We start from the raw sequence: 15,700 nt of genomic DNA, 5'->3' as shown, positions 1-15,700 counted from the left end.
TCTATTTTCAGTTTTCCATACTGGAAGTTGTTTAGTTAGGTATAAATCTTAGGTCCAAAGGCTTTATACCTTTGACAACAATAAACCACATTTTATTCTTTCCGTAATTATCAATATCAGTCTGTTTTTGTTATTCTATATTTTTCCTTCTATAGAAGCTTAAAAATAGTCTCTTGACTTTGTTCTTAAATTTCAGTAAGTGTATTTAAATTTTCATTTAATTTGACTCAATTTTAGTTTGAGTTGTAACCATCTTTAACTTTGGGAAATACTTGTGTATCCTAAGTTACTGTTCCCCTCTTCCTTTTTTTTTTTTTTGCCAGTCCTGGGGCTTTGACTCATGGCCTGAGCACTGTCACTGGCTTCTAGGCAAGCACTCTACCACTAGGCCGTATTCCCAGCCCTTTGATGGGTTCTTGTAGATACATTTTAAACTTCTCTTCCTATGTCTTTACATATTTAAACTAACAACCATTTCTTTTCTCTTATTGTGTTTTTTTCTTACCCTTCTTGGAGAGATTCTTGACTTAACCATCCAGCTCATAACTGATTTTCTATTTGCATTCCTTCTGCCATTTTGCCTACTAGTCTATTGTGTTATTTCAAAGATTACTTTTTCCATAACATATTTACTTGGTAATTATTTATGAGCACTAGGTTTGTGTTTGCAGTACTATTTTCTTTGGTCATTGAGAAAATTTGTTATGCTTTTACTTTTTTTTTTTTTTGGCCAGTCCTGGGGCTTGGACTCAGGGCCTGAGCACTGTCCCTGGCTTCCTTTTGCTCAAGGCTAGCACTCTGCCACTTGAGCCACAGCGCCACTTCTGGCCGTTTTTTGTATATGTGGTGCTGGGGAATCGAACCCAGGGCCTCATGTATACGAGGCAAGCTGTCTAGCCACTAGGCCATATCCCCAGCCCCATGCTTTTACTTTTTGTGTGTGTGTCGCTAGTACTCGGGGCTTGAATTTAGGGATCTTGAAATCCATCAGCTTGCTTGCTATGTTGGTCTTTTACTTGAGGCATGGATTCAGCCTGGCTTTTTTTCCTGATTAATTGGAGATAGAATCTCATGAACTTTTCTTGCCTGGCTGGCTTCAGATTGCAGTCTTTTTGGTCTCAGCATCCTGATACTCTGATTATAGTCATGAATCACCACTCTGAGTCTGTTAGCAATATCCACCTCATTTTCAGAAGGTAACATTGTTTGTTATATTTGTGTTACTTACACATTTCATTTTCCTGATTACCTATCCTTAAGATCTGCTGTTTTCTTGGGACTGTGAACTTTAATTTTGTGTTGTATAGATGGGGTAATGTTATACAGGAGTTTGGGGAAGAAGAAATGCCTTTAACACAATTTTTAAGACTTCTGATTGATTTAAGGATTAAAATGTTTTTTTGTTGTTGTTGTTGTCAAGATGATTTCTTGTCATTCTTATTATCCCTTCCTCATTTTTCTCCCATCTTTCCCTTCCCGATCTCCCCACCTTTCATTACTTTTTTTTAAACCTTCCCAGTGATGGACATTGTCATTCTAGTCTACAATGCTTATGAACTCTATGAGTAGTAACAATAAAACAATTCCTCTCTGGTTGGGTGAAAGGATTTTTTTCCTTTTGCTTAGTGTAATCTGTTCCTTCTTTTTCTCTCGTTTGTTCCAAAAAAATTTTTTTTTTAATGTAGAGAAGTTGTGATACTGCACCAGAGGATCATCTACTCCATATTTGCTTTTCTCCTACATGAAATTAATCTCTAGCAAACTTTCCGTTATCTCAGCCACTACTCTCCTCCAGGAGCTACTGCCTTGGATGTAAACGCACAAGGGAGAGAATAGGAAAATGAAGAAAGTTTTATTTTTCTTTCCCAAGATTGTGGGAAAAGTGCATGTCATTTTCTGTTTTCAGAGACCATTCATATAATTATAATCACAGTTTTTGCTCTGTCTTTCCACAGTTTCTTAGTTTTGGGATAAAAACTTCTGGAACCTGTTGAGTTTTCTTCTTGTCCCAGTAGCATTTTAGGGTTTGATTGCTGGAGAAAGCAGCAGACTTAGTTTGCTGCCTATGTTGTCTTTTATAGTTGTATAAAAAAGCTTTTAGGGGGCTGGGGATATGGCCTAGTGGCAAGAGTGCTTGCCTCATATACATGAGGCCCTAGGTTCGATTCCCCAGCACCACATTTACAGAAAATGGCCAGAAGTGGCGCTGCGGCTCAAGTGGCAGAGTGCTAGCCTTGAGCAAGAAGAAGCCAGGGACAGTGCTCAGGCCCTGAGTCCAAGCCCCAGGACTGGCAAAAAAAAAAAATGCTTTTAGGCACAGTAAACTATGTTTAATGTTTTAATTGGAATTATATATTCTAGTGTGTAGTATGTTTTTACTTAGCAATAGGAAGTTTCTGTATCAGGGAAAATGGTAGTGATTTTTATTTAAAATAATCAAAAAGAGGAAAGTTTCTACTTAAAAACCCAACAATATAAAACTTATCTGTGATTAAGGTACTTAATATACTTTGACTATTATAGGCCAAATAAACTGTCTTCTAGACAGTTTTGTGTTTTCATCTCTGTGTAAGTATTTATGATTCTAACAATGTTGGAATAATTAATAATATATAAACTAATAAATATGAATATGTCTCTCTAGGATTTATCTACCTCTTTAGAAGCAGTGTATGGACAAGCTAAAGAAGGAACAAACTCTGAAGAAATACTTAGAAAATTTTATGATTGGAAGTGTGATAAAGGAAAGGAGTTCACTAGTGTTAGGAATGAAACAGAGGCTTCTCTTCAGCATCTCGTAGCATGGTCCCAGAGTATCCTAAAGGTAAAGAAAGTCCTTGCTTGCTGGTGTTTGTGACAGAAAACAATGTATATTTATATTGTATTGTTTGCTTTAAACTAGATACCTGGGAGGTCAAGTTTCTTGATCAGCTTTTTTTTTTCCAGACTGTTTGTTCTGCATATTATTATTATATTTTTTTTGGCCAGTCCTGGGCCTTGGACTCAGGGCCTGAGCACTGTCCCTGGCTTCTTCCCGCTCAAGGCTAGCACTCCGCCACTTGAGCCACAGCGCCGCTTCTGGCCGTTTTCTGTATATGTGGTGCTGGGGAATCGAACCTAGGGCCTCGTGTATCCGAGGCAGGCACTCTTGCCACTAGGCTATATCCCCAGCCCCTGTTCTGCATATTATTGATCAAAGCCATAATCTTGGTTTTGTTTTTCTTTTACCACTAATTTTATTTAGATATGTTGTGTGTATATAACTTTCTTTTCTGGTACATGAGTTTTATGGGAAGAGTTTTTTTCAATTTTGTAATCTTGAGAATCCTAAATTGCTAATGAATAGCTGAATGCTCTGCTTGAAGTTTAAAGCACAATGAATGCTAGTTGAATTAATTGGGATGCTTTTATTTTTGTCAATGAGGTTTTTGACCTTTCTTTGGAAAAATCACTGGCTTCTCAAGACAAAATTGATGATATTGATGACATCCTAGAAAAGACTGAGTCGTGTGTTTGCAAAGAGATGGAGTTATCTTTAACTGTGAGTTTTGGTACTTACCATTGCTTCAGTGGAAGCAATGGTTTCTTTTGCACATTGGGAGGTATTAATAAATACTGTAGTTTTCCTTGTTCAAGTATTAAGACTGGTCTCTTATATAGGCTTTTTTGAAAGATTTACATTGTTCAAATATAATGCAAGTCTTATTCTTCCCTAGGGTGATGAGTTTTCTTCTTTCCTTTCCACTCCTTTCCCTCCCCCTCCCCCTCTTTTGGTGTATGTGCTAGTCCTTGGGCTTGAACTCAGGGCCTGGCCGCTATACCTGAACCTCTTTGTGTTCAAAGCTAGCACTCTACCACTTGAACCACAGTACTAGTTCCAGCTTTTTCTGAGTAGTTTATTGAAGATAAGAGTCTCACAGCTTTCCTTCCAGGACTGGCTTTGAATCACGATTCTCAGATCTGAGCCTCCTGAGTAGCTAGGATTGCAGGTATGAGCCACCAGCCCTTGGCTTATCCCTGAGCTTTTGTAGCTAAAGGTTAGCACTTTACCAATTGAGCCACAGCTCCACTTTCTGCTTCTTTTGGTGCTTAATTAGAGATCAGTGTCTCATGGACTTTGCTGTCAGGGTTGGCTTGGGCTGGCTTTGAACTGTGATCCTCAGATTTCAGCATTCCTGGTTGCTAGGATTATAGAGCATGAGCCATTGGTGCCCAGCCTGCTGTTTTCATTTTTTTTTTTTTTTTGGCCAGTCCTGGGCCTTGGACTCAGGGCCTGAGCACTGTCCCTGGCTTCTTCCCGCTCAAGGCTAGCTCTGCCACCTGAGCCACAGCGCCCCTTCTGGTCGTTTTCCATATATGTGGTGCTGGGGAATCGAACTGAGAGCTTCATGTGTAGGAGGCAAGCGCTCTTGCCACTAGGCTATATTTCCAGCAATGTTTTCATTTTTAATAAGACACTTCACAAGAAGAAAATCTAAGGTTTAATTCTAGCAATTCCCTGTTAAGTATATTAGCTTTCTATATCATTTGACTCTTGAGTCTGTCATACTCATGGCTCTAAGAAAGGACTTCTTTAGATCTTTGAAAACTTGAAATAAAATATAAAGAACTCTGGATCTGTAGAAACACAAGATCAATAGTCCTTTTTATTATGTATATGCTATATTCCTGTATCAGGTTAGTAATTTGCATAGGTCCTCAAAGGAATATTTTGTAATCCTTTTTATGGTTATACTGAGGTGATACTTAATGGGCCATCCCCCTATACCAGTATTTTTTTTTTTTTTACAAGTTTAACATTGCTTATTGGGACTCTTTCCCAGTGTCAGTGGTAATGCTTTTCTCCTCCCTTCCTTCCTTCCTTCCTTCCTTCCTTCCTTCCTTCCTTCCTTCCTTCCTTCCTTCCTTCCTTCCTTCCTTCCTCTCTTTTGCATTTTTATTTATATTGCATTAAATATATTATGAATTATTCTATTTCTCTATTATTAAATAAGTTAAATTGATTTGGTTGTTAATAGATGGTTTCTAAAACTAAGTGTGTTTATGTTCAGTATATCATTTGGATCTTAGAGTATAAATATCGATTTTGTTTAACATTCTACTTCTGAAAGATTTAGGAATAATACTGTAGTATAATAGCGATAACATTTTTTATATGAGTGTCTTTGATATCTTTTCTTCTGTCTAGAAGAAAATTGAGAAATAATTTGAAGGAATTTAAAGTTTTTTCAAAAATACTTTAAAATTTATTAATTGTTGTAAGAATTTTTAAGGGCTAGAGATGTAGCCCAGTAGTAGAACACCTACTTACTGATGTATCATGAAGAGGGCCTTTGGTTCAAGTCCCAGATCTGCAAAAAAAAAAAAAAAAAGGCTGAGAATGTAGCTCAGTGGTAGAATGCTTGCCTATCTGCATAAGGAACTGGGATCAACTTTCAGCCTTGAAAGAACGTTTTAACTACTATTTGTTGCTTTATGTATAACTTTTTGTGTATGATTTTTATTTAGGAGCAACATGATGCAGACAAGGAGATCATTTTAAATACATATAGTCAAGTATTGCAGAAGATCTGTTTAGAGGAAAGACTCATTGTCACACTACAATCCAAGTATAAGGATAGTGTTGAGGTTGGATTTTGCTTTCTCTTACTGTTCTTTTACATCAATATTTTAAATTTTTTAATGCTTAAATTTTTCTTAAATTTTAAACACTGAGTTTAATAGCACTGAGTTTAATACTCAGTATGTTAGTAAACTGTTTATTGTTAGCTTTTATATAATTGAATTTATAGTGAGAATGGTGATTTATTTATACATTTATTTTAGCTAAAAATCTTTTTTTTACTTTTGTATTTGGAAACAACTTTTTTCATCATTTTCATTCTGTACAAATTTACTGTAGGATTTGTTACATATAAATAAAATAAAAACCTATCATCCTAGTTTCAGAGACAGTTTCACAGTATTTCCTTTTTGGGTGATACATACATCTACACATATATAGTGAGCATTACATTTGTCATTTAAGTTAATTTGCAAACATCTCCTTCCTTTAATTGTACATGATGATTATTTTCCCATGTGATGAACAATTCTTCTGTATAGTCATTTTGAGTAAATAAGTGATCATTCCTGTGCAGATGTTAAACATTTTTTAACCATTCATATATAATGGTCATTGAAGTTACTTTTAATTTTTTCTACCATAAATAACACTATACATAATCTTTGTAGGTAATTTTGATGTGTAACTTCTCTGATCCGTAAAATTGTTAGGTTCAAATTAAAGAAAGAATGAATATTATTTAAGCTTTATAATATTATCATGCCATTTTTGGAAATGATTATGTCAATTTATATCATCATTAGAAATTCCAGTTTGCATTGATATTAGCAGTATGTATCTCACTGTATATCTATGCATATGTAAATAAAATTGATAATCAATACTGTAAACATTTCCATTTGTAATATATTATTACCTTCTTGAAAATTGCAGTTTTTTTGTTTTTAGTATTTCAGTCTGAACTCAGCCAAATGTTAGAGGAGAAATAAAGTAGTAAATGTTGTTGTTGTTGTCTAATATGTTTGGAAATCTTGTAACTTTTTTTTACTTAGTTTAAAAGTCAGATTATTGAATGTTTAAATAAGAAACCCAGCGTGGATCACTTGCTGTCCATTAAGAAGATGCTGAAAGGCTTGAAAGCTCAACTGAGATGGAAATTGGTGGAAAAGAATAATTTGGAAGAAGTAAGGAAGAAAGTTACTAAAACTCTTATTGAAGTCTATTCCTATCTCATGTTGCTTGAGCATAAAAGTCATGTAAATGACGATAAAATAAAAGTTATTACAGTCACATTTTGCTTTTTGCATTTTACCTCTTTTGCATATTTAAGTATGATTCAGGCTTAACAACAAACATTTTAAGTGAATACTGTGGCGAGCATTTTGGTATAGTTTTGTAAGCTTTTTAAAAAATTGTTAGTATAAAGGTGATGTAAAGAGGAGTTACATAAGTCAGATAATGAGTACATTTCTCTTGAACAGTGCCACCCCTTCCCTCACTTTCTCTGTTTTTCCCTACCCCAAGTTGTATAGTTCATTTTCAACATAGTGCCTATTGAGTATCACTGCTGCATTTTTCACCCTTTATCTTAGCATTTCTGTGCTCCTTCCTTACGCTCCCCCAAACAAACTTACAAACAAGACAAAAGGTACAGAAAAGGAAAAGCAGCAACAAAGGAAAGAAAACACAAAAAACCCTCGTTTCCATTTCTTTGAGTTCATTTTGATAAATATCATTTTATGTGATCATAAGCACATAGCTACTGTAACTTTGTGATCTTCTCCTAAGAATATTCTCCTTTGGTCTCACTGGGTGAATGTCTAGAATCTTGCATATGTATAATTTATCATGTCTTAGGGTGTTTTTTTGTCTTTTACCCTCCACTTTGTTTACTTGTAGATTTATAGGCTTATAGATTTATAGTTAGGACAAATGAGGGAAACTGTTCAACCTATGTTTCTTTAGTTCTGGCTAAAGTAAGCCTTTTGTTTTTCCTGTTAGAATGTCTTATAATACAAACCTAATACTTGGTCATAAAGTTGTTTAAGATTTTGTTATTGTTGTTGTTCAAGACCAAGATTCAGAATCTTGCTCTGATCCTCTCACTCACTGGCAAATGCACTACCCCCTGAGCTACACCTCCAACCCCTGTAGATCTTTTCATTTTAAATTGGGAGTATTGGGGAATTCAAGAAATGCTGGAGCATATAGCACTTCTTACATGCTAGATATCGAAGGATACATAGAAATTACTCAGATTGAGTTACTATAGAAATTGCTTTAATTCTTAGAGGAAGACTTGTTTTCAGTTTGCCTAATTTGCCTATACAAACTACTTTTTGTTTTTTTTATAAAGTCTGATGACCATGACGGATCTGAAATTGAGAAAATAAAACAAGAAATTGCTCAGTTACGCTATAGTGTCTTTCAGGAAATTTATCGTGAGAGGGAGGAGTATGTAAGTATTTGGTTTTTATTTTAGATTATAGTCTAGAAATTGAATTTAAATAAAATGGACTCTAATAATAGGCAATGTGTTATCTTAGAATAGTAATATTCATGTGAATTCAGAAATTTTTTATGATGTAATTAGTGACTATTGTATAAGTGTAGAATTTATAGAAAATAATTAAGACAAAAATATATTATTTTTGAATCTGGATCCTCAGAGCTCAGCCTCCTGAGTAGTATTAGTGTGTGACCCACTGGTGTAAGATGGTAATTTAGATTCAAGGCTACTCTTGATTTTGCTTGATATTTTTTAAAGTAGAAGTCAAAATGAATAGTTTATTTTCTACATCCTAAGAAGACAGATCCTGCTAATATATTCAACATGTCATAATTGGGCATATCTAGTTTAAAAAATTGCATTTTTACATTTTAAAATGGTATGTCTACAATTTAAAGAATTACATTTTTAATTTTAGGAGATGCTGAGTAACTTGGCACAGAAATGGCTCCCTGAGCTTCCTCTCCTTCATCCTGAAATAGGATTACTAAAATACATGGTAAGCTTTGTTTTCCATGTGAATTAGATTACTATGTAGAGAATGTAGAAAAGTGATAATATTCAGATTGCATGTCACTGTGTAATTTACAGTGTCATTTCCAGAAAGAATATTCCTGGTGAAATTTTCAAAATTATCATTAGAATCTTAATTCAAGGTTGTCTTAAAACAATTGCATGTTAAAAAAATTCTCTCATCATCCTGCATTGCTTGATATTTATTTGAATTAATGATGTTTCTGTTTTGAGATGATCAACCAAAATGTAATTGTTCCAAGAGTTGTTATAAAGAAGGGATACTGGTAGTCATGAGGAATTTGAATACAATGTGTTTTTAAAACAAACTGGGAAAATATTTGACAGAAGTAGTCTATGGTGGAAAGCTTGAGGTTGGTGTTTTCTAGGCAGGCAGGAGTCAAAAGTCTGTTACTCAGTTAGTATACTATTGAGGAGCAGTGTGGAGCAGGACTGGTAAACTCTGGCTCTCAGGGAAGAATCTCTTACCTTTGTATTCTATTTTGCTGGTAGAGATAGGGAACTGGATGAGAGAGAACTGTTCCTTTGGTACTTATGCAGCATTGGTTCTGGGTGGTTCCTTACCCATTATATATATACATATCATAATCCAAGATGCCCAGTTTTCTTACATAAAATAGTTTAGTATTTACAGTTACCTATGTTTATCTTTCTGCATACTTTCAGCTCTCTTATAGATTGAATATAATATCTAGTATATAAATATTATATGGATAGTTGCTATATGGTATTATTTGGCAAATAGTGGCAAAAGATCTGTATAATAGTTGTAGATAGCAGTTTTTGAATATTATCAATTCCTAATTGGTTGAATCCATGGGTACACAATTCATTCACCTTTATTTGTTAAGATTTTCAGTAAGTCCATGATAATATCTTAAATATAATACAGAAAAGAATGTGTAAGCCAAAAATCTAAAAATAGATCCTGCTGTACTACTCTTACCTGAAAGACTGTCATTATATAGCAGTGATATCTGCACACATGTTTATTGAAGAACTGTATAAGTATAACAAAGCTATAGAGTCAGCCTACGTGATGGATTAAAATGTGATACATACATAATGGGAGTATTATCAGTCATAAAGAAGAATGAAATTCTGTAACTTGTTGGAAAATGGGTAGAACTAGGGATCGCCATGTTAAGTGAAATAAGCTAGACTCCGAAAGACAAGTACCACATATTTTCTGGATCTGAAATGAAAAAGACATTGACATAAATGGATGACTATTGAAGTAGAGGAACAAGAGAAAAAAGGAAGGAGGGAAATATGATCAAAGTACATTTTATGAACATATGAGAAGGTCATAATAAAACTCATAAATTTAATAAGAAAGTTAAAAGGAGATTAGAGAGAAGTTAAGAATAGTAGAGGGGGTGAATATGATCAAACTATATTATGCATACATGCAAATATAACAATGAAGATCTTCACAAATAAGCTTATCTATTGTAGAAGAGTATAAAAGGTTTTCATTATGGTTTATGGAAGGCTTTTAGATGTATAACCAATATATGCCCAGCAGTTCTTTGTAGATTGGCTATAGATTATGTATACTTAAATATTATGACAACACTTAATTAAAGAATAACTAGAATATAATTCTTTTTTTTGTGGTGGTCGTTCTGGGGCCTAGACTTTGGACCTCCATCCTCAGATCTCAGTCTCCTGAGGGTAGCTAGGATTACAGGTGTAAGCCACCAGCCGCCAACAGAAAGCAGTCCTTCTTTTTACTAAAACTACACTACAGTTAAATTTGGGTTGGTTTAAAATGTTAATTAGCAGTGAAGTATCAGAAATATCTAGTAGAATTAACATATTTGAAAGTGATTTTCAGTTTTGAGAATATCACTCAGGGAAAGAGGTGTTAGAATTATTTCAGAGGGCTGGGGATATGGCCTAGTGGCAAGAGCGCTTGCCTCCTATACATGAAGCCCTGGGTTCGATTCCCCAGCACCACATATACAAAAAATGGCCAGAAGTGGCGCTGCGGCTCAAGTGGCAGAGTGCTAGCCTTGAGCAAAAAGAAGCCAGGGACAGTGCTCAGACCCCGAGTCCAAGGCGCAGGACTGGCAAAAAAAAAAAAAAAAAAAAGAATTATTTCAGAGAAGTACAAAGTTTAGACTTATTACCATTCTGCAGCTACCTTTTTGTCATTTTAATGGTTTTAGGAAATGTGAAAATTTTCACTTAAACGGTAGGATTCTCTGGAAGCATGTCTGATTAATCTAAGTTATCTCTGATCACTTTTGGAACCATAGCAGTTATTAACTATGGTAATTACACTGTGGGTAAGAGAGGAGTTCAAGAGTCTGAAAACTAGAAAAATAGACTTCTTCATTTCAGCTTTTTTGGTAGTTTAATGGAGGTAAGAGTCTCACAGACTTTCCTGCCTGTGCTGGCTTCAAACTGCAATCCTTAGCTCTCAGCCTCTTGAGTAGCTAGGATTATAGGTGTGAGCTACGGGCACTTAGCAACATTTTTATTTGACTTTTTCAATAGACTGATGATTCCATACTATCTAATAGCATTTATGCTGGTGTTTTTCTTTTTTTTTTTTTTTTTTTTTTTTTGCCAGTCGTGGACTTGGACTCAGGGCCTGAGCACTGTCCCTGGCTTCTTTTTGCTCAAGGCTAGCACTCTACCACTTGAGCCACAGCACCACTTCTGGCCATTTTCTGTATATGTGGTGCTGGGGAATCGAACCCAGGGCTTCATGTATAGGAGGCAAGCACTCTTGCCACTAGGCCATATCCCCAGACCCCTATGCTGATGTTTTAAAAATGCTAGGATTAAAAAAAAACCCATTACACTGTATTAAAAAAATGTTTCTAGGACTCTGGTGGTCTTCTTACTACAAGCCTGGAACGAGATCTTCTTGATGGTGAGCCTATGAAGATTCTTAGTAGCAAGCGTCCTGTGGTATGCTCTGAAGTTAATGGGGAGCCAGTTCTTTTAAAGGTAACTATAAGTTATGACTTGAGGGAGATTGAGAAGTATAAAAGGGAATGGTGGTATTACTTTTCAGGAGAGAAAATAATATTGTTTTTTTAATAAAGTAGATTAATTTGATTAGAATAATGACTGTGGTAGAAGATAGATGACTCTCAAGTTTCTCTCATTTCCCTAAGTAGTACCTATCTTTAGTACCTGCCTTCTTTTTGTTGAACTTATTCTATCCGTTAGTCTATTAAAATTCTTGCTTTTTTTTTAGAAAAATAAATTTCTTTGAAGTATCTGTGATATTGATAGCATAGTCTCCTATTTATTTTTCCATGATTTGAGAAAGTATTAGTCATCATAATATAGGATATTGAAGTTGTACTTGCTATATACTCTAGAATGTACAGTGAGATATAGGTAAAATTGTTTCTTTTTAAAATTATCGTGTTTAAAGCAAATAGAAAAGGTCTAAAATTGGATGAAATGTAACTTATATAAAAATTCATTCTTATGCTTAAGTTGGGTTAATGTATAATTCACGTAGAATTTTTAATTTTGCGTTACCAGTGCTTTTTTTTTGTTATACAAGGGCTATTCTGTGGATGTTGATTCAGAAGTTAAGGTGATTCAGAGAGCAGCCATTTATCACAAAGCTTGTAGAGAAACTAAAGAGGAGTCTGGGTTACTGCCATTGATATTCCTGTTCTTGTGTAAGGTAAAGTTCTTAATGCTATTCTCTTGCAGAAGAAAATTTATTTAAAATAAGTTTGGGCTTCAAACTTTAGAAGCAGTGGTCACTCCTTTTAACAAGAAGCAAAAGTTACTTTATAGAATCAGTGCATACTACAAGTAGGTTGAATTTTACATTTTCATCACTTTCTGTCTTCTTAGTCTGATCCAATGGCTTATCTGATGGTTCCGTATTATCCTAAGGCAAACCTGAGTGCAGTTCAAGCCAGCAGGCCTTTAACTTCAGAAGTAAGTAGTAACACTGTTTTCATAGATACATTAAATGAGAAAATACCATGTACTGCTTATTTAGAACATTCTACATGATATTCTGTATACAGTTTTGTTTTGAGTTATTCTTTTTGTTATGAGCTCTGTGATGTGAGTTATCCTATTACACAAATGAGAAAAATGACACCTAGAAGGATTGAGTGTCTTATAGAGTCTCTCAACAAGGGGTAGAATTGGGACTAGAAATCAAGTTTTTCTGATTCCAAAGTCCAAGCTGATAACTATTAGTGAGTTTTAAGTGGCAGCCTTAATTTTTATCACTGCAAGTTTAGAATTTGCAATAATAAAGGAGGCCTGACTTCTTTCAACCTAGTAACACTATTCACTCTCTTCTTTTCCTATGGCTTTCATGCTTTTTTTGTATAATTTAGATCTTAGAAATTTCAGTGTGTGTCTGTGTATGTGTCTGTGTATGTGTATGTGTATGTATGTGTGTATGTAGTACTAGCCATGATGATTACATTACACAATCAAAGCTTCCTCTACTGTAATTTTTGTTTGCTTTTTGTTTTGTTTCTTTGGTGGTACCAGGGTTTGAACCCAAGGATTCATGCTAGCTGGACTTATATGCTTTGCTGATATTCTACCACTGGAGTCACTCCAGCCCAGCTTTTTGCTAGTTATTTTGAAGTCAGGCTCTCATAGGATTTTTTGGCCAGACTAGATTGAATCACAAAGTTACAGATCTCAGCATCCTGTGTAGGTTTGAGCCACCAGCTCCTAGCTTTATGCAGTACTTTTAGTAAAGGTTCATTTGAAATAAAGCTACTCTATTCTGGACTAGTCCTTTAAATGAGAAAAGATTTATGTATTAAAATAACCTACCTATTTTGTATCCTCTTTTGTGTCTACTAAAGGAAGCTTTAAAAGTCATGAAAGGTGTTGCCCAAGGTCTGCATACACTACACAAGGCTGGCATAATTCATGGATCACTTCATCAGAACAATGTGTTTGCTTTAAATCGTGAACAAGGAATTGTTGGAGATTTTGACTTCACCAAATCTGTGGTAAAATATCATGGTTTTATAAATAAGTTGTAGATTTTTATTTATAGATGTAATTATTGTAGGATCTGTGCTTTTCATTTGAGGTGTGTCATATGCAATTTTCTGCTGTAAGCTAAGTTATAGAACAAGAGCTTAAGTTTTTGCATTGTGTATTTTAACCATGGGAGAAATTTGACACTCAGTGGCTTTGATAAACATTAGTCATTAGGAAATATGTAAACACTTCTCTAGTAGTGTCCCTTCTCTTTCATTAATTAAGTTTAAAAAATATATGTATATATATATGTATACTTTTTGAGTAGTAAGGTGAAATTGTAGAAACCTGGTCACCTTAGATGTTTTCAAATACAGTGGCTTTTAAATTGTTGCTGTATTATGTCATTATAGACAGTTTGTAGATAAAGTAAACAACAGATAAGAACAGATTCGAAAAGTACATGATTATGTGGAGCAATTTCCTCTTTATTTTAATTAGTACAGTTTTATATATCATGTTCAACATGATGTTTTGAAATATGTACTTTATGCATGTAAAAATGACTAAACAATTTCCATTTAAAAATAGCTTTATTGGCTGAGTGCTGGATGGTCATACCTGTCTGTCATCCTAGCTACTTAGGAGGCTGAGATATGGAGAATTGAGGTTCTTCTAACCAACCTAGGTAAAAAAGTCTCTGAGATTCCATCTCCAAAATAACAAAGAAAAAGCTGGGTTGGAGTAGTGGCTCAAGTGGTTAAGTACCAGCCTACCAAGTATGAGGCCTTCAGTTCAAACCCCAATACCACAGAAAGCTTTAGCAGAAATTATACAATTCAGTAGTAGCTTTTAGTTGATTTATAAAGTTGTCTACTGATCATCACCACCTAATTTTAGGACATTTTATTTCTCCATCATGCAGACGCTAGAAAGCACTTAAAGATTATTTCTATGATTTTACCTATTCTGGACATCCCATATAAATGAAATCATACATGAGCTTTTGTGATTGGCTTATGATACTTAAGTTTTCAAAGTTCATCCATGTTAAATGGGCACTGATGGCTCATACCTATAATCCTAGCTACACAGGAGGCTGAGATCTGAGGACCGTGGTTCAAAGCCTGGGCAGAAAAGTTGTTCAGATTCTCTCCCCAATAAACTACTCAGAAAAAACTGGAAATGGCACTGTGGCTCAAGTGGTAGAGCTCTAGCTAGCCTTGAGCAAAAGAAGCTCAAGGATAGTGTGCCCCAGCCCTGAGTTCAAGCCCCAGGAAGCTAAAAAAAAAAAAAAATAAAGAAAGAAAAGAGTTCTTCTATGTTGCAGAACATAAGTCAATTTCTTTTTATGACCAAATACAGTATTTCATCATATATGCCATAGTTTGTTTTTGCAGTAATCAGTTGATTGACATTTGGGTTTACAAGTTTTGGTTATGAATAATGTTAATATGAACATTGGTATACAAGTTCTTGTGTAGACATGTTTTAATTTTGTCTTTTTCTTTCAGTGGTACTGGGCTTTGAACTCATGACTTCAAGCTTGGTAGGAAGGCATTCTCCTATTTGAGCCACTACCTCAGCTCTGATATGCTTTTCTTTTTTATAAGTAGGGTTCACATTTTTACTTGGGGCTGGTCTTGGACTGTGGTTCTCCTCTTTACCTTTCCCCTGTAGCTGGGACTGTAGACATGAATCATCATCTCTTTATTGGTTGAGATGGTGTTACACTAACTTTTTGATCAGGGTCATTTAAATTTAATGTAATGAAAGTCTTGCTGTTCATTTTGAGTTTTAGGATAAACTTATAAGAGGAAAATATGATTAAAATTATAATTGACTTTGAAAAGTTACAATCAGAATACTTCATGTTACCTCCAAAAATTTATATTTTTTTAAATAGTGTCAACGAGCCTCAGTGAGCATGATGGTTGGTGGCTTGAGTTTGATGTCACCTGAATTGAAAATGGGAAAACCTCCTTCCCCAAGTTCTGACTTGTATGCATATGGCTGCCTTTTATTATGGGTATGTTACCTTTTGAAATAATCATTTACATATATTTCAGTATGTGAAGTGATGATTATAGTGATTCTTTTTAACATTATTTTGGATAAAGTACAATAGCTTACTTTTAGTATAT

The 15,700-nt window shown here is 34.7% G+C and overlaps 1 protein-coding gene across 1 annotated transcript in view; it reads left to right on the top strand.

Moving 5' to 3' along the window:
* Stk31 (serine/threonine kinase 31) overlaps positions 1–15,700 on the top strand; it is a 57,768-nt gene that overhangs the window by 34,541 nt on the left and 7,527 nt on the right. Inside the window, exons 12-22 of the mRNA XM_048337309.1 lie at positions 2,645–2,824; positions 3,425–3,541; positions 5,509–5,628; positions 6,619–6,750; positions 7,923–8,024; positions 8,494–8,574; positions 11,448–11,573; positions 12,145–12,270; positions 12,447–12,533; positions 13,433–13,582; positions 15,463–15,585. Coding sequence (XP_048193266.1) covers positions 2,645–2,824; positions 3,425–3,541; positions 5,509–5,628; positions 6,619–6,750; positions 7,923–8,024; positions 8,494–8,574; positions 11,448–11,573; positions 12,145–12,270; positions 12,447–12,533; positions 13,433–13,582; positions 15,463–15,585 — 1,344 coding nt within the window. The remainder of the gene's footprint in view (positions 1–2,644; positions 2,825–3,424; positions 3,542–5,508; positions 5,629–6,618; positions 6,751–7,922; positions 8,025–8,493; positions 8,575–11,447; positions 11,574–12,144; positions 12,271–12,446; positions 12,534–13,432; positions 13,583–15,462; positions 15,586–15,700) is intronic.

This window comes from Perognathus longimembris, chromosome 2 (genome assembly GCF_023159225.1).
Source record: "Perognathus longimembris pacificus isolate PPM17 chromosome 2, ASM2315922v1, whole genome shotgun sequence".
Lineage (NCBI taxonomy): Eukaryota > Metazoa > Chordata > Mammalia > Rodentia > Heteromyidae > Perognathus > Perognathus longimembris.
This window is presented reverse-complemented; position numbering and strand designations above follow the sequence as displayed.